General features: G+C 35.3%; 1 protein-coding gene across 4 annotated transcripts in view; it reads left to right on the top strand.

Moving 5' to 3' along the window:
* Positions 1 to 17,407, top strand: part of cdk5rap2 (CDK5 regulatory subunit associated protein 2) — a 172,594-nt gene that overhangs the window by 54,325 nt on the left and 100,862 nt on the right. For all 4 annotated transcript variants that reach the window (XM_039762824.1, XM_039762822.1, XM_039762821.1 and 1 more), the window contains exons 13-22: positions 2,252 to 2,470; positions 2,629 to 2,799; positions 5,392 to 5,508; positions 5,696 to 5,833; positions 6,045 to 6,224; positions 8,095 to 8,286; positions 8,719 to 8,910; positions 9,561 to 9,690; positions 9,990 to 10,123; positions 16,392 to 16,508. In XM_039762824.1, coding sequence (XP_039618758.1) covers positions 2,252 to 2,470; positions 2,629 to 2,799; positions 5,392 to 5,508; positions 5,696 to 5,833; positions 6,045 to 6,224; positions 8,095 to 8,286; positions 8,719 to 8,910; positions 9,561 to 9,690; positions 9,990 to 10,123; positions 16,392 to 16,508 — 1,590 coding nt within the window. The remainder of the gene's footprint in view (positions 1 to 2,251; positions 2,471 to 2,628; positions 2,800 to 5,391; positions 5,509 to 5,695; positions 5,834 to 6,044; positions 6,225 to 8,094; positions 8,287 to 8,718; positions 8,911 to 9,560; positions 9,691 to 9,989; positions 10,124 to 16,391; positions 16,509 to 17,407) is intronic.

Raw genomic sequence — 17,407 nt, 5'->3', positions numbered from 1 at the left:
TTGATTTAAAAATATTTTTTTCCTGTTATTTAATTTGCCAGAGCTTTTTGTTTTATTTTGAATTTTTAACAAAGAAATTTTGTACAGTGTTGTAGAATGTTTTAGCATATGCCTTATATCTGATGCACACATTACAAAACTTTCCTTTTTTTTAAACAAATATAGTATATTGTAAGACATAAAACTGACTGAACTTGTACACAGAAATATATAGAACAGTACAATGCAGATAAAGACAACTCAGTGTTGACTAGATTTGCATGTCTTTGTTATTTTTTGTATTCTGGGGATAAACATTAAATCGTGTTTCATTTTCAACTCCACACATTTTTATACTGAGTATTGAACCTGACATTGGCACGGTTAAATATTCCAGCAATGTTTCATATGTAATATATGTTGTGTATTTTAGGTTTGTTTGGCCTATCAAAGGCTAACGTTGGGTGGAGTTTTGGTATTTTACATGTATTTTTGTCTGGAATGCTTTTTCTGATGAAATTTATTAAACAAAAGGATATTTTCCTATAGTTCTGTATGACAGTTTCTTCCTCATTTGCAAATATATATATGTGTGTGTATTTATTTATTTATACAATGCCCTCCAATATTTTGGCACCCCATGTAAAAATTAGTAAGAAGGGTTAAAAAAAAATCGCTGCTGAAGAACCGCTTCGCTCGCCAACCCCCACTTCGCATCTCTGCTGCTTATGTATGGGGAAGCAGATGTACAATTTAAACAGATTGTTATTTTCATGGGAATTGTTACATATGCATAATAGACCTAACTATTTTACATTACAGGAAGTAATTAACCATAGGGAAAAATAGTAAAACGTAATAAATTGAAAGAAAATTGCTTAATAAATCGAAAGAAAATTGTTGCGTTAGAGGTATTTGTTGCGTTATACGTTTTCGTTCTGTTTGGCTTTGAAATTAACATGCAAATACTTTTTAAGCTTACACTTTTACTGTAAAACTTCAGTAAAAACAATATTTGGAATTAACTTTTTGTCAATATCGCTTTGAATTTTGATTCAGTGTTTGGAGTTGCATTGTTACAACGCAATGTGTAACTGCCTGTGAGTGAATATCGTTTCTTTCTCTCTAATAAATAAACCGACTTTTTTTAATGTTTGTCCCTGTGATTTGTTAATTGTCATATCAAAAGATATATTCTAATGGAAAATGAAACATTTTAATGCGAATGGCATATCAATATCTCCTTTGGTGTCTAATGTCATCCTTAAAAGATGTACTACATTACCTTTCTTGTTGCCTGTTAAAATTATGCATGTCAGAATTGTTCGACCAATTTTGAATACAACTAATCTTGTCCTATTGCATAGCCCATCACTCAGACATAAATTACGTACTAATGTATAACACAATAGTATTACGATACATCCTTCTTTTAACAGTAATTTGGCCAATGGAAGATCGGACGGTGTTAAAGGTTGTATATATTCTATGGGATATTGAAAGTTGATGTTTTCATTTTCCGCATCATCACCACCATTTGTTTCAGTATAGTCCTATAGGTACTCATTTAACCAATTTGCCGTGTAACCGTTCGACCATTTTCACGATAATTTGTTTGACTTCATCATTTATTGGTGCTAGGATTGTCCATGTACTCATTTCTTCAATAAAGTGAGGAAAACATATACATTTATAAGAGCTGAGAGCACAGGAACTGTGTCTGACAAAAGTATTCACATGAATGAGAGGTGAGAGGACCGTGGGCCGTTAACCTTAAATGGTTGAGAGGAGGGTGGGACTTGAAAAAATCTCTTGGCAATAGTCTTGTCTCATCTCAAGATTTTCTTTTATAATAGAGAAATATAGATATTAATACACACATGATTGTACTTTTCTTTTGTTCTTTTGTAGTACTAATGTTAAAGCACCATTTTGCAATATGTATGGGATATGTATAATTAATACGTAAATCTATTACATTAAGAAAAAGTAGAAAAATAGTTTTCTGGTTGAATTCACCTTGCTTGATTGTTTATAATACATTGGCTACAGTTTTAATAATTTATTAATGTTTGTGTTGAGAACAGTGTCAATATGGGCAGTTGTAATATAATAAATGATTGTATTCACTTTCTAATGTGTAATTTTAGTTGTTTTTAGTTTGGAATGCATCTTTAATCTGAAATGATTATTAATTACTTTTCACATTTTTATATCTTGGCAAATTAGCTTTTCTGACAAAAAATATTATCACCTTGGTTGTTTCACTTAGGGTGCTGAGCAAAACAAGAGTCTCTTGACAGAGAAAGAAACGGAATTGGCAAAGCTGCTTTCAGATCATCAAATTAAAGTAATGGAAAACCAAAAACTACAGAGAACTCTTAGCAGAAAAGAACAGGAATTAAGTTACGTTCATCAAACTATGGAACAGCTAGAAAAAGAAATTGAAGACCTACAGCAAGAGAAAAACAAAGGCGATAAGTTTATCAATGTAAATTTTTGCTTTGTGTAATTAAATGTGTTCATATTGTTCATGTACAGTAAATATCCAAGATTGCTCCCCAGTCTCATTTGCTGTATCGCTAACAGAATCTTTGCTACGCCTAAAGTGTTTTTCTCAGCTTTATTGGTATGTTAACTTTTTTCTAGGATCTGAGAAACCAATTGAAGAAATTAAAGGAGGAGCTGGGAGAAAAAGAGAGAAATTTTGAGCAACAACACCAGTCTTTACTGAATGAAAACAAACATAAACTACAGAGTCAAGAATTGACTATCAAACGTTTAATGAGTTCCTTAAATGAAAAAGAGCAGTTGCTTCAGGTGGGCAAAATGTAAAATAGTGCAATTTCCTATCAAGTAATATTGGTTTTATTATTATTTGTAATAGTTATAAAATAAAGGAAATGACTTACATTGTGCATTTTGTTTTTGTGCTGCCCCATTTATGTTTAATTTACAAGTATCTAAAGCAAGTGATGCTTTAAATGTCACTCTTTTTAATTCTTTACTACTGCATAAGGTTGGGTAGTAGTCTCCTTCGCGTTACATGTTTTGTAGAAAAAACATGTAACAGGCGTTGCTTTTTTGGCTTAAAAAAATCTCATCTTTCTACTGTAAAACATGCAAAACACTAAAAGTACAAAGTCAGAAGTGTAGAAAGTATGATGCAAATAATCATAATAATGCTAATACTGTATATACTGTCTGTGTGTTTGTATGATATATCTTGAAGCATGGTGGCATACACAATCCAGTGCCACATCTGGGCCAGTAGTAGCACGATTCCTTGTGAATTTTCTTAACAAAATGATCAGTTTTTGAACAGCACAGTGCACATGTGCAATTGATACAAGCATCAGTTTCGGTTTCATCAGAATCTTGATTTCACTATCCGTTTCAGTTTCACTGTCTGAAGACATATCCACTTCATCATTACTCATATCACTGTCAAGAGCGTGCAACACCTGGGCTGCTGAAAAATGTTTCTTACAAGACAACATTATGAGGATAGGACAAGACATGTCTGCACCATTGCCTGGGTAATACTCAGGCTGGTCGCTTACGCAGGACATGCCTATATCGTTTCCCGAGCAACGCTCAAAACTAACACTGTTGCCACTTTTACAGCCCGAGTAATCTTCTGGTCTGATGTTAAGAAGGTTAAATATAATCATATCATTTTAAGTGCAGAAAATTTTATAGCACATTGGTAGAACAACAGTGAGTCATGAGTGTGTCTGTCAACAAGACAACAATAAGTGCTAGCAAATAAAAATGAAAATAATTTTTCTTATCCTTGTAGACTGGAAACCTGTTAAGGCAGACTTTGATGAATAGGTGGTTTTGTGCATATATAGTTTTTTTTTATTTGATCTATTTGCCTAGTATAAATGGACAGTTTGAAAGCAAGATGGAATTTTTATTTCAAATTCTTATTCCATAATATTTAAAAAAATATCCCATTGCCTCTTTTGATGCAATATAATTGGCTGCTTGTGTTTGTACTTGGGACAGACCTTCTTGTGTAATTGAAATATATAACATAGTGAAGCATTATACAATTGGTTTAATGCTACCTGTGAATCTTCACCACATTTTACAAGTGAAGAGGCTGCTCTGTGTTACTAGCAACATCAGACAGACTGCACAGGTACATTTCTAGATGCAAAATATATATATATATTTTTTAAAAGTAGGAAATTTTATCTAGTATATTAGGTGGTCAGTACAGTATTCTTAAGCATCTTAATCCAAAGGTACTTTCACCAGGATATAGAACCTATCCTGACAGAATCAAATGCAAGGCAGGAAAAAAACATCAATTGGATACTAATCCATTGCAACTCACATTCATATTCACCCCTATGCTCAAGAATTTTGGGCTACTTTAGAGTTGCTAGTTAACCTAACAGGCTGCGTGGAGTTTAATTATTGAATATCTGTGCCATCTACTCCAGGCATTCCAGTGTCTGTTCCATTTGTCAAAGTGAAATAATATTCTTGAAGAGGATGTAACCAGCCTTGTGATTGTCCATCCAACTTCACAATTAATGCACACCTGAGTTGTTTTTTGTTTTTTTTTGACATCTACCTTTAAACCAGTTTGCTAGTGGTATCCTCACCAAGACATTAAGCATGTAACGTTTTGGCTCAAAGGGTCATATACGGGCAGAAACACCTTTCTCAAATCAAATTTTATTGGTCACATGCAGAATACACATATATAGTACAATACTTCTCCAATGTGAATGTCACAATCCTAGGAGGGGAGAATTATTTCCCCTAGTATTTATATAAAAAGCAATGTAAACAGCTCCAACAGCACTTTTAGCAGTTACTATAGCAAGATATAAGGTCGGCTTTAATGTTTATGTTAAGAAGATGTTGCTCTTTTGGCAGATACATAATACAGACACTTGGGGGTTAGTACCTATAGGATTTACTTTTCATATTAGTGGTTTGGTTTTTGATACTCAAATAGATACCAAAGTTAGTAAAATAAGTTCTGTATGGAAAAGTTGGTTGAAGAAATCGTAGACTACAGTATGTCACAAGGATGTGCACTGAATGGACAACACCTTTTTAAGTATTCTAATTTAATAACATCTTTAAATTGCATTAACTCTACCAAATGTTGAGGTTATTAACTTGTTCTAAACTCCCTTTTGTCTCCCTGGGTCAGGTCACCCAGCTCTTAAAGCCACTACTTTATGATGTCCCTTACCTAAATTGTTCTAATGTGCTGACATTGTCTTGGCCTACTCCTTCATTTAGTGTAATGTTAACTTTGTAGTACCAGTGTCCATTTGGCTCACACTGCTGAAACTGGATTCTAAACATCGTGTCTCTGGAAGTCTTTTTTTTTTTTTTTTTTTTAAAAAAAAGGTATTAAATTGAATTGTTCGCTTTTAGGAATACATGAAAATGGTTACATTTTCCAAAGAAGAGACAAATTCAAGCTCAGATGGAAAAGAGTCATTGTTGGCAAAGCTTCGTGAGCGACTTAAAGAAAAAGATCATGCATTACAGGTAATTGTTGGTATTTAAACTCTTCATTTTAAAGTTTCATTCTGGCTTTGAATTGTGTGTTTGCTCTCTATGAAATGCTTATTAGTTATTTATATGATAAGTATTTTTGGATGGAAGATTATGTTAAATGAGTTTTGAAAATAGATTTTGGAACTAATATATATATTTTTTTCTTTTTTCACTTAAGCAAGCTATTGATGATAAGTTTGCCTCTATTGATGATAAAGATAATGAAATTCAGCAGCTGCTTCTGTCATTGCGTGAGAAAGAAAGAGACTTGGATCGACTCGGCAATCTCCTTTCTCATAATCAGGAAATGATTAATGTAAGCCTAAATTTGCAATATAAGGTGTTGTGTGTAATATGAAACTCTAGACTGGTATATAAAATTGTTTTTTAGTAAGTAGAGAAACACTAATTCTCTATTACATTTTTAAAGTGTTTCATGTCATACTATGTTTAAAAAGAAAATAGTGTTACTAAAATAAGTTTTTGCTCTTTGAAGTAACTGTTATGAACTAACAATTCTAAAACAGAGTCTTGAGGCTGTATTGAAAGAAAAGGACATGGAGCTGCAGCACTTGGAAAACTCGTACAAAAACCTTCAGAGGACAAAACAAGATCTGGAAGACAATAGAACTCGATCTTTACGAGAAAAAGATGTTATCATATCTCAGCTGGAGAGGTCACTTGCAAATAAGAATGCAGAAATTGAGGTAAAGAACAACAATTTAAAGTTTAGCATTGCATGGTGCAAAAAAAAACAAAAAAAACAGCAAATTCAAAAAACAATTTTCATTTGTATTTGCTTTTGAACTGTGAATATTTTGAGGGAACTTGACAAGCTTCTTGTTAGAGCCGAGGAAATTCCATAATTTTGCCGCCCAAACATTGGTGTATGTTTGTTGTTTTTGTGTAAAAGTACTTGTCACAAAAAGTCTTTGTCCCAGCAATTCTTATGGTTTGGCCTATGGGCCTTTTACCTGGCTAAAGAATCTGGGCTGATAACTTGAAGATTGCTAGTTTTAAATCCTAGCACTGACAAAAGGTTTGCTACTCCCTTGGGCCCTGGAGCAAGACCTTTAACCTCCAGTTGCTTCAGGGACACTGTACAAATAGCTGACCCTGCAGTCTGACCCCAAAAATCTTTTTTTATGTCTCTATACAGTAAGTTGACAAATTTATAATACAACAAATTATATATGGCAAAGGATTAAAAAAAAATCTAGACAATTGTTAGATGCTAGGTCTCATATGAAATTCACATCATGCTGTCTGTTTAGGAGGTATGTAATGTACTACAACTGAAATTCTTGACAAGATTTTCTGCTGAGAAGCCTGTCGTGTATTGAGCAGTGGAGATGGGAAGGATTAACGTGCTTTCTACTAAATGTGGAGAGTGCTATGAAAGACAGCACCACATATATTTCCTTCTTTGTTCATCAAACATTTAGAATCATAGTAATAAGGCTCCTTTGTGTGTAGTGTCTGCCTTAAGGCACTGTAGCTCTCCTGTCATTGGAGACAAATACCCTATCCCTTTCCTGACACTTTTTCTGTATTACATTGTGATCTATTGACACAAATTAATTTGAGTGAATGTGTGTGATGCTGTACTGTGTAAAGGCCATAAAAACATATCTGTGCTGTGCTTACATAGCAGTTGTTGAATCTTGAAAACTGGAAATCTTTGGCCACAATGCAATCTGCAACACTGAACTTTATCTTCAACTGCCTGAGCTGCTGTCCTTCTCTGTACTGTAATTGGCTTGGTTGGGTTTAGTCACAAGTCTCTGCAAATGGAGTAATGGTGAGCAAAGTTGTGCTTCATGATGCTACAGGTATATGGTTTAAGTAGTAAGCATGCAGTTACAAATGTTTATCACCAAATGTTTTCTCCCTGCTTCATGACACCATTTGCAGATACATTAACTTTTTACAAAGGTCAGACTCAAGCCTGGGAAAACTGTTCATCCACTGAACTTGGAAGTTGTATGCTTTCTTACTTCTGGGTGATGTGGCTGCCTCATTACCCCCATACTAGTTTCTTACTGTCTACCTTACCTTGCATTTATTATTCCCTGTGTCAGCATTCCCAGGACCTGCATTTTTTTTCAACAAATTCTCATGATCAGTATCTGATTCTACTGGACAAAAATACATTTTAGTGCTTATCATTATGTAACTAGCTTCCTATTTCCCTGTCATATTATGCTGGCTTAAGTTGATAATGTAGCTGTAGGTTAATTTTTTTTACACGCTCAGCCAGGTAACTCCTCTTGCATACCAAAATAAGAGAGTAGCTGGTCACTCAAGAACTCCTAAATTCAATTTCTATTTGCTTGAAATAGAAAATAATAACCTGCAAATGTGTAGGATCATATAATTTAGTTGGTAAAAAAGACAAAATTAAATTTTTTCATCGAGATTAAGTATGGATGATTAATGAATAAGTACAGTGAAAGTTAGTAAGTTCTAGAGTTAAGTTTAAAAAAAAATAAATTCTAAGGTGCATATGTTGTGTATATACTTTCGTATTAGAGATTCTTTATGAAGATGACCTTTTTCATTATTTGTGTATTTTAGGAAATGGCAAATACATTGTTAAATTCCAATAATGACTCCAAGGACCTTGCCTCACAGCTGAGTCAGCGTCTAAAAATTAGCGAAGCAATGTTAGCTGAAGTGATGAAAGACAAGGAACGGCTGTTATTGGAAAATGAAGCTGCTGTGGAAGGACTTCTAAACACCATCAGTTACAAAGACAAAATTATGAAAGTAATGACACAGGTTTTTTTTGATAGCCTATTAGAGAAGATGAATGCTTTCTTGCATTTTCTGAGTTCTTCTAAAAAGTTCTGATTTCCTTTACAATTGAAACCTTGCTCATGAAAATAATATTTAAAATGGTCATTAGGATGGTTTTAGTTTTAAATATGAAACTTTGCATCCTGCTGGTAATATAAGCAATTGTAGAGTTGATATATCCAGTGCAAAATTTTAAGAATTCATTTTACATATATACTGTACTGTTAAAACACTGAAGTCTTCCAAAAACATAAATCCGATACATGATATGGTGTAATTTTGCCATTTGTAAAAAAAAAAAAAAAAAGTTTTTTTTAATAAGACAGTTTACTTAAGTTACATTAAGTACTTGTGAAACTACTGTAAATGTTCAGAAGTGCTCTTTCTTGTATGTGCATCTAGGAAAGTTCTGAACGTTACAATCAGTCCTTGGCTGATAGAAATCATGAAATTCAAGATCTTAGGAAGCAGCTGTTGGAAAAACAACAGGAACTCTCCAGCATTGAAAAACACAGCTTAATCACTTCTCAGGAAAATCTTCTGGAGACTGCTGAACTGAAGGCATTGTTGGCTGATAAAGACACAATAATAAATGTAAGTAATAGATTATTCACGCTTTTAAATTTCACAAGCAGTTACATTATTTTACATCCTTTATTCTACCCCTAGTCACCTTGGTGTATACCAGTTATTTAATAGAGCTTAGTAAGATCAATATTTTGTACATTAAAGATTTTGGTATGTGATGTACAGTATATTGTTCTTCTGTACATAAAGCCAGTTAGAGAGGTTTAAATACACTACCAATGTATCCCTTTTCTTAACCTGTTTATCCTGATCAGGGTTATGGAAACATTGGAGTCAATCCTAGCAAACATTGGGCACAATGTAGGAACAATCCTTGAAAAGGGCACCAGTCCATTACATCGTGAACACAGACACACACACTAAGGCCAATTTAGCATCCAGAGTGCACTTAACCTGCATGTCTTTGGATTGTGGGGGAAAACTGGTTCACGTGAAGGAAACCCACAATGGACATGGGGAGAACCTGGGACATGAAAGATGAAAATCTATTCTTACTCTGCATTGAGTGAATTTGTCTTTTGTGTCCTTTTTAAAACAAATAAATTAAAAAAAAAAGTCAAACACACAGCTTAATCATTTCCCCTGAGAGTGCTTTACAGTTTTATCTAATGTTGGAGTTTACTTTTTTTTTTTTCTTCTTTCATTTTTATATGCAGAAGCTAGTTGAGAGTGCCCAGGAGAGAGATAAATATCTTACAAGGCTGTCAAAGGAGTCTGCAGTTCCTCAGGCTATAGAACTAAAGCATACCATACAGATTCTACAAGAACAACTTAAAGAGAAAGAAGGTAATTTTTTTTCACTGCTACATATTGGACATTAAAATCTTATTAGTAATGTAGACACTTAGTACATGATTTACATGGTTAATAAACCATTAAAAGGAACAGTTACATTGTCAAGCAGGATGTATTAATTTCACATACATTTTAGAGTGCTTATATTTCACATAAAAAAAGAGTGGTACATTTAAAACCAGTGTTTGTTGTTATCATTTTATCTTTTTCTTTTTATGAGGCAAGCTTAAAACTTGATTATCAATAAATTTATTACTATCCTTAAAAATTCCTTTTTTTTATTAATAAAGCTGAAATTAAAAAAACTTGTGATGATCGTATGGCAAAAGCACAGAAAAAGAGTAGTACAATTATCTTGAAGAAAGAATTGGCTCAAAAAGAAGAAGCTTTAAGTAAAGCATTGCAAAAGGAGACTGACCTCCAGGTAAGCAAAATTTATACAAATCATATTTTCATTAAATGTTTTAATTCTTCAGTTAACTATTAAAATGTGTTAATGCAAATTGCTTTTATAAAATGTAATTGTAAGTGTAAGCTCAGTTTACTATATGATAGATTTAACATTCGTAAAACAGAAAATTACATTGAGACAAAACATTATAAAAATACTGAACATATTTTTTTGCTGCCTTCTCAATTGTGTAATTCGGTTTTTGTTCAGCACTCTTTGGAACTGTTGCTTTTTGTCTGTGCACTGCGTCAGTTCACGTGAGCCGCTTGGTGTTCTTGCATTGAAGGTTCCCCGCTGTGCTGGTGCCATCTCGTTTGATGTCCACGGCTGTATGTAATGTTAGCTAAGACCTGGCACTTAAAAATTTCTCTCACAGTTTCGCTGAGTTTGTGCCAAACACCACGCTGACCATCTCATCTTTCTCTGCATAAGCACAGTCCTTCACCAGTGAATATTTAGCGGCAGTGTTTCTATTGGATTGCCGCTGACGGACGGCCTTATATGGGCAGGCACTAAATTACAAACGCCAGCGACAGCCTGTCTATGAACTTAATTTAAACTTTAGGTTTACACCGTGCTTTGTTTCCGAAGTAGCAGCACTCATGAATATGGTTGTATATGTCAGTCGCTCACTTCTTATTGTTTCGCTGCCTTCTCAATTATATAATGCATGTTTTCTTCAGCGCTTTTTTGAGCTCTTCCTGGTTTTCTACGTACTGCGTTGATAGTCAGTTCATGTGATTATGTGGGAGGCGTGATGATGTTACACGAAACTCCACCCAACCCCGCCATCCAGCTCAACTCCATTACAGTATATGGAGAAAAATAGCTTCCAGTTATGACCATTACGCGTAGAATTTTGAAATGAAACCTGCCCAACTTTTGTAAGTAAGCTGTAAGTAATGAGCCTGCCAAATTTCAGCCTTCTACCTACCTACACGGGAACTTGGAGAATTAGTGAGTGAGTGAGTGAGTCAGTCAGTCAGTGCTTTGCCTTTTATTAGTATAGATGGAAAAACTCAAATATCCAATTAACACAGTTATTCAGACCCTTTGCACAGTATTTGGTTAAAGCCCCTTTGGCAGCAATTACATCCTGGGGTGGTCTTGATTATGACAAGACAAGTTTCACACATTTGGATTTAGGGATTTTCTAACATTTTTCTCTGCTGATTCTCTTAAACATTGTCAGGGTTACAATACAATACAATACAGTTTATTTTTGTATAGCCCAAAATCACACAGGAAGTGCCGCAATGGGCTTTAACAGGCCCTGCCTTTTGACAGCCCCCCAGCCTTGACTCTCTGAGAAGACAAGGAAAAACTCCCAATATAAACCTTGTAGGGAAAAATGGAAGAAACCTCGGGAAAGGCAGTTCAAAGAGAGACCCCTTTCCAGGTAGGTTGGACGTGCAGTGGGTGTCAAAAGTAGGGGGTCAATACAATACAATACACAGAACAGAACAATTCCTTAATACAGCATAATAATAAAAATTTTAGAAGTACGTTTTAACAGTAGATGATATGACATAGTTAGGTTTGGATATTTTTAGAGTCCTGGAGACCTCATCAATCTAGCTGCCTCCCCATTTGGCCATGCCACGGCTGAAACGTTGCTCCGATGAAATGACCCCTCTTTCCCATGATTTTAGTGATCCTCCATCATAGATGACTTTACCATAGGCAGGCAAACAACTTGGAAGGTGGGCCGTGGCACCAATTGCCACATTTGGGTACCGAGAAAAGAAACAGAATAGGTGAGGGTTAGTATTCAAATATAATTATCATGTTACTTATGTTATAGTGCTAATGACTAACAACAGAGATGCAATATGTACAGTTAATCAGCAGCTCTAGTCAGGATATGCTAAACTGAAGTAGTGAGTCTTCAGCCGGGATTTAAAGGCTGAGACTGAAGGGGCATCTCTTATGGAAGCAGGAAGACCATTTCACAGTTTAGGGGCCCTGTAACTAAAAGCTCGACCTCCCACTGTTATTTTATTAATCCTTGGAATCCTAAGCAGACTGGCATCTTGAGATCTTAATGTGCACTCAGGTTTGTAAGTCATGATAAGTTCAGACAAGTAAGCCGGACCTTGGCCATTTAATGCTTTATATGTTAAAAGGAGGATTTTGAAATCTGCCCTAAACTTAACTGGGAGCCAGTGTAAAGATTTAAGAACTGGAGTTATGTGTTCATATTTTCTTGTTCTTGTAATAATTCTTGCAGCCGCATTTTGGATTAACTGGAGGCTGTATACAGAACAGTTTGAACAGCCAGTGAACACCGCATTGCAGTAGTCAATCCTACTAGAGATAAATGCATGAATTAATTTCTCACAATCCTGTTTGTTTAGAAAGCGCCTTAATTTCCTAACATTTTTAAGATGGAAAAACATGTTTTGGACGACTTTGTAATATGTGCTTTAAATGACATGCTAGAATCAAAGATAACTCCTAGATTGCGGGCTGATTCAGTAAAATTAATTGGGATTCCAACTGAGTTAAATGACGACAAAATATTGCTGTGATCAGCGTCATTCCCTCCAACAATTAACATCTCTGTTTTATCTGTATTTAAAGACAAGTAGTTCTCATTCATCCATTCCTTTAATTCACTAACACAACTAATTAAAGACAACATCAGAGAAACTTCATTTGATTTAAATGAAAGGTATATAACTGGGTGTCATCTACATACGAGTGAAAATTGACATGATGTTTCCCAATTAGAGATCCCAGTGGAAGCATGTAAAGTGAAAACAGTAAAGGTCCCAGTACTGAGCCCTGCGGGACACCATATTGAACTTCTGTGTATAATGATGGAGTACTGTCTGCACATTTCTGTACATACTGGAATCGATTTGATAAATAAGAACTGAACCAAGCGAGCACGGGGCCTGTAAGCCCAACATCATTTTCTAGCCTGTGCAGTAAAATAGAGTGGTCAATGCTGTCAAATGCTGCACTTAAGTCCAACAACATAATTACAGTGGAATTTCCTTCATCAGAGGATATCAGAATGTCATTTACAACCCGTGTTAGTGCCGTTTCTGTACTATGACCAGTGGGAAAGCCAGACTTTAATTTCTCAAATAAATTGTAATGCGTAAGGTGTGACTGAAGCTGACTGGCGACTACTTTTTCTAGTATTTTAGAGAGAAATGGTAAATTTGAAATAGGCCTATAGTTATTTAGTATGTGTGGGTCTAGGTCTGACTTTTTAAGTAAAGGTTTAATGACTGACATTTTTAGTGCATCAGGTACTATGCCATGCAGTAATGAACTATTGATAACGTTTAGAATAGGCGCTGCAAGAACATCCATTAATAGGGTTGATGGAGGTTAACAGAAGACAGCTATTTTCAGGTCTCTCTAGGCATGTTCGATTGAGCATGGGTCTGAGCTCTGGCTTAGCCACTCAGGAACATTGATAAAGTTGACCCTAAGCTACGTCAGGTGTTGCCTTTGCATTGTGCTTGTGGTCATTGTCCTATTGGAATGTAATCCTTTGGCCCAGTCTGCTACTGCCCTGAAGCAGACGGTCAGTGAAGTTACTATACCTTTGTACTTTGCTCCATTTTGCTTTCCCTCAACAATGTCTACTTTCCACCATGCTTCACAGTTCGAATGGTATTGCACAGGTGATGAGCAATGCCTGGTTTCCTCCAGACATGATTCTATGGTATAATGAAACCAAGATTAGCTTGGGTTCAATCTCCATCTGATCCATCCATGTTGATTTTCATGTGTATTTTGCTGAGGAGAGGCTTCTGTCTGGCGACTCTGTCTTAAAGCCCAGATTATCAGAGTGTCTCCTTGGTGGTTATCCTTCTGGAAGCTTCTCCCATCTCCACAGAGGTTCTTTGAAGTTCAGCCAGATTGACCAGTGGGTTCTTGTTCACTTCTCTTACCATGGCCCTTCTCCAGTGATTGCTCAGTTTGGGTGGCTAGTTCATGGAAAAATCATGGTTGTTTCAAACTTCTTTCATTTAATAATTATAATTAATAATAATGAGAGCAACTGTACTATTGGAAACCTTCAGTAGGTCATGAATTGTTTTGTATAGGTCTGTACCTATGCACAACCCTGTCTGATCAATTGAATTGATTACATGTGGACTCCAAACAAGGTGTAAAAAGATTGCAATGGGGATGAATAGAATGGGACGTACCTCAGACAAATTTTAAATATTGTAGCAATGGGTCTGAATATTGGTATTCTCATTGTACGTATTATATGCCAGCATACAGTGGTGTGAAAAACTATTTGCCCCCTTCCTGATTTCTTATTCTTTTGCATGTTTGTCACACAAAATGTTTCTGATCATCAAACACATTTAACCTTTAGTCAAATATAACACAAGTAAACTCAAAATGCAGTTTTTAAATGATGGTTTTTATTATTTAGGGAGAAAAAAATCCAAACCTACATGGCCCTGTGTAAAAAAGTAATTGCCTCCTTGTTAAAAAATAACCTGTGGTGTATCACACCTGAGTTCAATTTCCGTAGCCACCCCCAGGCCTGATTACTGCCACACCTGTTTCAATCAAGAAATCACTTAAATAGGAGCTGCCTGACACAGAGAAGTAGACCAAAAGCACCTCAAAAGCTAGACATCATGCCAAGATCCAAAGAAATTCAGGAATAAATGAGAACAGAAGTAATTGAGATTTATCAGTCTGGTAAAGGTTATAAAGCCATTTCTAAACCTTTGGGACTCCAGCGAACCATAGTGAGAGCCATTATCCACAAATGGCAAAAACATGGAACAGTGGTGAACCTTCCCAGGAGTGGCCGGCCAACCAAATTTACCCTAAGAGCGCAGAGACGACTCATCCGAGAGGTCACAAAAAACCCCAGGACAACGTCTAAAGAACTGCAGGCCTCACTTGCCTCAGTTAAGGTCAGTGTTCACGACTCCACCATAAGAAAGAGACTGGGCAAAAACGGCCTGCATGGCAGATTTCCAAGACGCAAACCACTTTTAAGCAAAAAGAACATTAGGGCTCGTCTCAATTTTGCTAGGAAACATCTCAATGATTGCCAAGACTTTTGGGAAAATACCTTGTGGACTGATGAGACAAAAGTTGAACTTTTTGGAAGGCAAATGTCCGTTACATCTGGCGTAAAAGGAACACAGCATTTCAGAAAAAGAACATCATGCCAACAGTAAAATATGGTGGTGGTAGTGTGATGGTCTGGGGTTGTTTTGCTGCTTCAGGACCTGGAAGGCTTGCTGTGATAGATGGAACCATGAATTCTACTGTCTACCAAAAAATCCTGAAGGAGAATGTCCGGCCATCTGTTCGTCAACTCAAGCTGAAGCGATCTTGGGTGCTGCAACAGGATAATGACCCAAAACACACCAGCAAATTCACCTCTGAATGGCTGAAGAAAAACAAAAAGAAGACTTTGGAGTGGCCTAGTCAAAGTCCTGACCTGAATCCAATTGAGATGCTATGGCATGACCTTAAAAAGGCGGTTCATGCTAGAAAACCCTCAAATAAAGCTGAATTACAACAATTCTGCAAAGATGAGTGGGCCAAAATTCCTCCAGAGCGCTGTAAAAGACTCATTGCAAGTTATCGCAAACGCTTGATTTCAGTTATTGCTGCTAAGGGTGGCCCAACCAGTTATTAGGTTCAGGGGGCAATTACTTTTTCACACAGGGCCATGTAGGTTTGGATTTTTTTTCTTCCTAAATAATAAAAACCATCATTTAAAAACTGCATTTTGTGTTTACTTGTGTTATATTTGACTAAAGGTTAAATGTGTTTGATGATCAGAAACATTTTGTGTGACAAACATGCAAAAGAATAAGAAATCAGGAAGGGGGCAAATAGTTTTTCACACCACTGTATATATTATGCCTAATCTAGTAATTTCTAGAGCACATCTACTATTTTATATGGGAATTGCTTTAAAATCTCTCATTTGATGTATGTGGCTGTTAGAGTCTAAGAGAAAGGCAAATTAACAGCATTATGTATTGTGAATGGTTTATCAAATTTGCAGTATGACTTCAGTCAGTGTATACACATTACATCCATTAATTTCTAATTTACTAGATCAAATACCTAATTTAAATATAGGAGTCCTGTCTTTAAATTGCATTGTCAGCATAAATAATAAAAATTAAGTTCACTAAATCTATTTCATGCACTTAGTGCATTTCTTTTGTGTATATTTGTAAATATTGTTATGAATGATTGAGTTAATAAACATTTCTGTTTTCAGACTGAAGTTGCAGACCTTCGTTCTTTGCTGAAGGATCTTGAAATTCGTTATAGATCTCAGACTGAGAACATAGAGTCTTTGTCCAAATCACTAGCTGCTAAAGATGAAAGTATACTGGTAAGTTGAGAGACAATAATTATGTTTTACAATTCAGTATTGTAGTGCTGTTTTTATTTTGCATTCACTTTAACTTACTATGTTTGTGTTCATCAAAACAAATTCTGCATATTTTTTAACTATATCGTTGTACTATTAAATAAGGGGTAGTATTTGAATCATTGTCTGACATCTGAAAATTTTTATTTGGCAGCCTGCAGAATTTTCAAACAAAAATATTAAAATTCAGTAACAGTGCTGTGGCTTTTAAGTTACTACAAAAAGAAATGTACACTTTTCTTCACTAGGTGCTTTTGTTTAATTATATGCCTGACTTATAACATGAACTAGACTACATAACATGTAATATAACAACCTCAAACCAAATTAATCCAGGACAGCTTTGCTGTGAGTCCAGAGTTTTCCCTGCAGCACTAGGGCTGTGTATCAGCACTGATATCTTTTTTCACAGCATTGCACTCATTCAAAATTACCATAATTTAACTAAAATATGTATTGCCATATCAGAGCCGACACATATTATGGGGGGCTCCTTGTTTTAATACAATGCAATGACCTCTACTTTATAAAACATCTGTATCATCTTATAAATAATATTATTATAAAATAATAAAATTTTGCTCCTTAAATAAAAAATGTTATTTAATAACCTATTTTTGTGTTATGAATCTCCATATATACACCCTTCAACCCTGTTAGCCAGATTTATTCCACTGTTGGTCATTTAAAATCTTTGATTAGTCAAAAGCGGGACATTGGAAATACTCATGTCTGTCTGTAATTCTACAAATTACACACATCTTCAGTTGCTTGCTTGTAAAAGTCACTTTAATCAGTCTCGAAAATGTCTCCCGACAGTCCTCTTACAAAAGGGAAGCATTTTAAAATGAGGATCTAGC

Source organism: Polypterus senegalus, chromosome 9 (genome assembly GCF_016835505.1).
Source record: "Polypterus senegalus isolate Bchr_013 chromosome 9, ASM1683550v1, whole genome shotgun sequence".
Lineage (NCBI taxonomy): Eukaryota > Metazoa > Chordata > Cladistia > Polypteriformes > Polypteridae > Polypterus > Polypterus senegalus.
Note: the sequence above shows the minus strand (reverse complement) of the source record. Positions and strands in the feature narration are given on the sequence as shown.